Source organism: Zeugodacus cucurbitae, chromosome 6 (assembly GCF_028554725.1).
Source record: "Zeugodacus cucurbitae isolate PBARC_wt_2022May chromosome 6, idZeuCucr1.2, whole genome shotgun sequence".
In the NCBI taxonomy this organism is placed as follows: Eukaryota; Metazoa; Arthropoda; class Insecta; order Diptera; family Tephritidae; genus Zeugodacus; species Zeugodacus cucurbitae.
The window spans coordinates 7101492-7107491 of record NC_071671.1 but is presented as its reverse complement, the minus strand read 5'-3'; the positions used below and the strand labels follow the sequence as shown (position 1 = coordinate 7107491).

The window sequence follows — 6000 nt, the reverse complement described above, 5'->3', positions numbered from 1 at the left end:
GTTAGAGGTTTCATCGTTATTTCTTTAATAAAAAAATAATTATTTAATACTTTTGGGTATGGTGTTCGACTCTATTTATCTGTAGAGCTACTGGTCGAAAGCCATTACGACGACTGCTTATCGCTACATAGACTAAACTAGCTATTCTTGTGTGATTTTCGGCGAAAGGTGAACTTGGTTTTAGAAGAAAGATTGTTTGTTTCGTTAATCGCACGAAATTAAGCTAAATATCTATGTTGAATGCTATAAATGCGTATTACAATTTTGCACGAACTCTCAGTCAGTCGAGATGACTTCACCCATGGATCCGCTTCAAAGCAATGTATATATTTTCCATCGCAAGATAAAGCACTTACATATTTATATTATTGAAGTTCTAGTGTTCTATGATCTGATACTGAGGTCACGTCTTCTGACGCAATGGAGCAACTACACAGAAACGCGAAGAAACTCTTTTGTAATGCAAATACATGTGCTCTGTCTTTTTGCATTGTTCTCCCATTGTGTCTTATGTATTGTTAGTGATAAATTTGCTATTTAATACACACTGCTCTAAATTGTAATATATATTCGGGTATAAATACAAACAAACAAATATAACTATATACATATATGTATATACAAGTCTTATATTGTTAGCTCGCAGTCTAGAAATGCATCTTTAAAATTAAATTTACGATTTCACATACAAAGTGCAGTCGACAAATGTATTACTTGTGTAATTAGTTGAAATTTACACGGACCAATTTGTGGGCGCATATTCTGCGGCAATGTGAGGCATTCGGGAAAATTTTGAAATTTTGAGTATTGCAAGTAGTGATTAACTGAAAAATTAAATATTTTCGTAAAAATATATATATTCAAAGTGTTTGAAATCAACTTTAATATTATTTAAAACTAAACGGTTTGCGCTCAATAAAAAAAAACGGGTCTTAGTCTCTAAAAAAAAGTCCTAAAGTAACTTGAAGCGTTGTGTAACGCAAAAAAGTAAAATATTTAAGAAGTCATTACTAAAGATACAAAAAAAATTGCTTTAATCATCATCACAAAACTACAATGGATGTGTTTGCGAAGAAGTGTAATATCGAGAGCAACGCCGAATTGGGCAGGTATTTGAACATATGGATTTTTTAGTGCAATCATTTTCGTTGTGCCTGTTTTCTATTTTTGTTTTAAGAAATTAGCAGCAATGTTATATTACACTGCTTAAATAATTCATATTTTGCGTGCAGATATGTCACAGCAGCTGTAGATATCAAAGCCGGTGAGACTTTTCTGCTAGAACAGCCGATATTGTTGTTGGCTTTGACTGGCGAGAGACGTTGCACGAATTGTTTGAAATTAACGACACAATTTTGCAGGTAATATATGGAATATTTTATAAAAAAGCCAGATATACTCAGAAACAAGTGTAATGAAAGTATGCTAACTGCGAGATGTTTTCAAAATCAGTTTTTCGAAAAATTCTTTAAATTCGTTGTGTTAGTTCACGAGTAATGAGTACAGAGAGAGACACAGACAGTAAGTGTATAAGAGACCGGCAAGCGTATTCAAGCGTGATATATTTCAAAGGCTGAAAAGAGAGAATGTGTAGGGTGATCCATTTCGAGGATCCTGCTTAAAAAAAAATACAGAAAATTCAAATTTAATGTGCAATTTTTATTACCAAACGAAAGAACATCCTTTGGCATTTATTTTTTAAAGATTATCTCTTTCAAATGTTTGAAGCGGCTATGTCTCAGATGTTCCTTCGGTTGAGTTCAATTTTCGATGACTCGTTCGATCATTTCGACTGGTAACTGGCGAATGACACGTGTGATGTTTTGCGCCAAGGTCTGAATCGAAGTGGGATTATTCGCATACATATTTACTGTGCCTAAAATATAAGGTGACATTGTATTTATTTTGAAAATTCTTTATTTATTCTTCCAAATCAATTTCATCCAAAGTAATCCCCTCCCGATGCAATGCACTTATGCCAACGGATTTTCCAATCTTTCTGCTCCAAACACTGGCTGTAGTCAATTTCCGGGATGGCCTTCAGTTCCGTCTTCGCTGCGGCTTGAATCTCCTCTATCGTATAAAAACGGTGTCCCCGGAGCGGTCTTTTGAGCTTGGTGAACAGCCAGAAGTCGCACGGCGCCAGATCAAGTGAATACGGTGGTTGTCGAGATTTGACGCGCTTGAGGCCCAAAACATCCTTCAAAATGGTATTGGCTGAGCCTCTCGATATGCCAACTTCATCAGTAAGGTCTCTAATTGTTAATCGACGGGTTTTCAACACTAAATCTTTGATTTGTTGAACGTGAGCTTCGTCGGTTGAGGTTGATGGTCGCCCTGGACACACTTCGTCTTCGACACGTTCACGGTCGGCTTGGAACTCACTATACCACTTGTAAACATTTTTTTAGACATAGCCTCATCACTAAAGGCTTTCTGCACCATCTTCAACGTATCCGCAGCAGAAAATTGATTCCTTAAACAAAATTTATCGCAAAAAAACGAAAAACTCACTTTTAGCAGCTCACAAAACGACACGTATTTCAAACAAGCTTCACTTCCAGGCAACAAATAGTTGGTTATTATGGCCCGATAACAGTCGCCATTGACGGTTACATTCTGATTCACACCATTTTTGAAGAAATATGATTCAATCGGCCCACAAATCACACCAAATCGTTTTTTTTCTGGATGAAATGTCAGCTCTTGAATCAGTTCAGGTTGCAGATATGGGCCTCATCGTCGAACAGAATTTGGCTCGAAAACGTCGGGTCTTCTTGGACTTTTTCAAGAGCCCATAGAAAGAGATAAGCGTTGTTACTTGGGAAGGTCGATCAGGTTCTGTTCTTGTAAATCTCGAATCTTCACCGTATTCGTGTACACTCTCAGCTACGGCTGTTTTATTTTCCACACTATGCTCTACGACGATTCACGCGTGATCTGTTCAAAAAGCCTATTGAAAAAAGTACCTCTACTTGGGTCACCCGAGAGAAAAAAGTAAACTTTCATAGTAGTAATATTTAGTAATGAAAAAGAAGTAATTAAACTAACTAAAAATATCATAAACCTTTCCTTTCCATAGAACCTGCCACGTCTTTGCGCTCTGCGACGATTGTGCGTCACACAATGAATACGATTGCCGTTTGCTCGCCGACATGAAGGATTTACGCATCGGATTGCTGCAAGAAAACCCCAATACTTATGGGCTGCTCAAGTGTCTGCTGTTGCGTGAGAATCCGGAAAACGCTTCCGCCTACGAACAGTTATTACAAATGGAATCGCATTTAGAAGAGCGGCGCAACAGTAAAATATGGCAGGAACTGCAGAAGTGTGCTGTCGAACCCGTACTACAAGCGGGCTTGACAAAACAGCTAAAGGACGGTGAGAGCGTGGACGAAACGCTGCTGCAAAAATTCTTGGGTATCATCGATGTAAATTGCTTTGAGGTACGTGCGCCCGATGAGGGACAACTGCGCGGCCTCTATCCGCGTACAGCGCTTATGGCGCACAGTTGTGTGGCGAATGTACAGATTAGCAATGATGAAAACTATCTGATGAAGGCATACGCGACGCACGATGTCATGAAAGGCGAACTACTATATAACTGTTATACAAATGTCTTGTTGGTATGTTTCGGAGATTTTCGAAAATGTATTCATTTTGCTTTATATAATATATTTACTCTATGCCAGGGCACCGATGAACGTCTTCAGCTGCTAAAGGAAGGCAAATATTTCGATTGTAAATGTGCGCGTTGCGAGGATCCCACCGAATTGGGTTCACATATGAGCAGTTTTATGTGCGCGCGTTGTGTGGAGCAGAAACGCACTGGTTTCATTGTCAAAATAAAGAAGGAACCCGCAAAACAACCATCACAGGCGGAAAAACCAGTGAATAGCAGCGCCACTAAACAGTTGTGGATGTGGCAGTGTCAGGAGTGTGAACACACTCTAAGCGCTGATACAGTACAGCAGCTCATCGAACGCGCCAAAGAAGAGATGTTCCACGCCAAAGAGGATATCACGCGTTATGAACTCTTGCTGTCGAAACTCACACGCTACTTTCATCCCAATCATTATCTCTTGTTGGATATCAAACAGAATATAGCCGCGATTTTACGTTCGATTCTGCAAAATTTCGCTCTACAACCGGGTCGAAAGGTGTACGAGCGTAAAGTGCGTCTCTGTCAGGATATATTCGGTGTGTTGCAAATCATCTTACCCGGTATTTCACGGCTGAAAGCAATTGTGCTCTACGAAATGGCGAATACGATTGCGGAATTGCATCGCATGCGTTACGAGCAGAAGGAGTTGCAAAAGTCAGAGTTGGTGGTAAGTTGTCGAGAAGAAGCCGGCAAATGTTGTCTGTGTGACTGTGGTCTAATTATATTTTATTGTTCTTCACTTAGGAGTTGCTTAAACGTGTTGAACTGATGTTGCGTGAGTCGGTACGCATGCTGCTTTATGAACCACCCGAAACACCAGAAGGTCAAATGACGAAGTGCATATTGAAAGAGCTTAAAGATCTGCAGAGCGACGTAAAGTATTTGGAGGAAAATTAAATGAAAATAGCAATATTTGGTGTAAATATAAAATAATAAACAGAAGTGTTAACATATTTTAAGAGTTGCCAATATAAAATAATATACCTAACTGCTATAAAAATATACCCAGCTGCTTACTGACATACATACATACATAAATTACATGTGTTAAAAAAAATACGGGAATTTTGGGTTTATTCGTACGTCTACATTAATGTTATCGCCTTCAAAATAGACCCCAAAGTCTAAAATCAAGGAAGCTCAAGTTAAGTTCAAGTTTTTTAAAGTATAAGTGAGAGCCAGCTGTCTTTTACCAGAAGCCAAACAGGAGATCACGTGGGGTCAAGCAAGTTCGTTAACATTTTCAAGCAAGCTGGAGGGTCATCGTGATCAATGAAATTCAAGTCAATGGGACAAGTGCGGCCCAGCTGTCTTTTACGTGAAGTCAAGCAAGGATTACGTGAGATCAAGCTTAGTTTGTTCCCATTTCCAAGTGAAGTCAAGTTGGGTTCAACGAGGTCAACGAAGTTCTAGTTTACAGTCAAGGAAGCTCAAGTTAAGTTCAAGTTTTTTAAAGGATAAGTGAGAGCCAGCTGTCTTTTACGAGAAGCCAAACAAGAGAGTTTGTTAACATTTTCAAGCAAGCTGGAGGGTCATCATGATCAATGAAATTCAAGTCTCAAGGAAGCTCAAGTTAAGTTCAAGTTTTTAAGGGACAAGTACGGCCCAGCTGTCTTTTACGCGAAGTCAAGCAAGGATTAGCTGAGATCAAGCTTAGTTTGTTCACATTTTCAAGTGAAGTCAAGTTGGCGGGTCACCGAGGTCAATGAAGTTCTAGTTTACAGCCAAGGAACTCAAGTTGATTCCAACTTGTTCAACGAACAAGTGAGTCCAGCTGTCTTTTACGTGAAGTCAAGCAAGGATTACGTGAGGTCAAGCAAGTTTGTTAACATTTTCAAGCAAGCTGGAGGGTCATCATGATCAATGAAATTCAAGTCTCAAGGAAGCTCAAGTTAAGTTCAAGTTTTTTAAAGGATAAGTGTCAGCTGTCTTTTACGAGCAGCCAAACAAGAGAGTTTGTTCACATTTTCAAGCAAGCTGGAGGGTCATCATGATCAATGAAATTCAAGTCTCAAGGAACCTCAAGTTAAGTTCAAGTTTATAAGGGACAAGTGCGGCCCAGCTGTCTTTTACGTGCAGTCAAGCAAGAATTACGTGAGATCAAGCTTAGTTTGTTCACATTTTCAAGTAAAGTCAAGCTGGGGGGTCACCGAAGTCAAAGAAATTCAAGTCAAAAGTCAAGGAAGGTAAAGTTCAGTTCAAGTTTATAAGGGACAAGTGCGGCCCAGCTGTCTTTTACGTGAAGTCAAGCAAGGATTACGTGAGATCAAGCTTAGTTTGTTAACATTTGCGAGCAAGCTAGAGGGTCAACGTGATCAATGAAATTCAAGTCTAAA

The 6000-nt window shown here is 39.2% G+C and overlaps 1 protein-coding gene and 1 long non-coding RNA gene across 3 annotated transcripts; one reads left to right on the top strand and one right to left on the bottom strand.

Annotated features, from left to right (window-relative positions):
• Positions 1 to 671: 671 nt before the first annotated feature.
• LOC105210290 (SET domain-containing protein SmydA-8) lies at positions 672 to 4664 on the top strand. Of its 2 annotated transcripts, XM_011181132.3 has the most exons (5): positions 674 to 1109; positions 1233 to 1361; positions 3083 to 3626; positions 3693 to 4331; positions 4409 to 4664. In XM_011181132.3, the coding sequence occupies exons 1-5, from the start codon at positions 1057 to 1059 to the stop codon at positions 4559 to 4561; spliced, it is 1518 nt and encodes a 505-aa protein (XP_011179434.2). In that variant the 5' UTR covers positions 674 to 1056; the 3' UTR covers positions 4562 to 4664. The 2 variants fall into 2 exon arrangements, with proteins under 2 accessions (XP_028894936.2, XP_011179434.2); XM_029039103.2 differs by lacking the exon at positions 1233 to 1361 and having other exon boundaries at positions 672 to 1109.
• On the bottom strand, positions 809 to 3087 carry LOC128922689 (uncharacterized). Its single transcript, XR_008471870.1, has 2 exons — positions 2515 to 3087; positions 809 to 2445 (listed from the first exon to the last, which is right to left on the bottom strand). It is a non-coding gene; the product is annotated as an uncharacterized LOC128922689 (long non-coding RNA).
• Positions 4665 to 6000: the final 1336 nt, after the last annotated feature.

What these genes read in the sequence shown, in the direction of transcription:
- LOC105210290 (XM_011181132.3), top strand. Translation starts at nt 1,057, where the DNA reads ATGGATGTGTTTGCGAAGAAGTGTAATATCGAGAGCAACGCCGAATTG. An exon ending in AGCAACGCCGAATTGGGCAG is followed by an intron (nt 1,110 to 1,232) that starts GTATTTGAACAT and finishes TTTTGCGTGCAG; the next exon opens with ATATGTCACAGCAGCTGTAG. An exon ending in GTTATACAAATGTCTTGTTG is followed by an intron (nt 3,627 to 3,692) that starts GTATGTTTCGGA and finishes ACTCTATGCCAG; the next exon opens with GGCACCGATGAACGTCTTCA.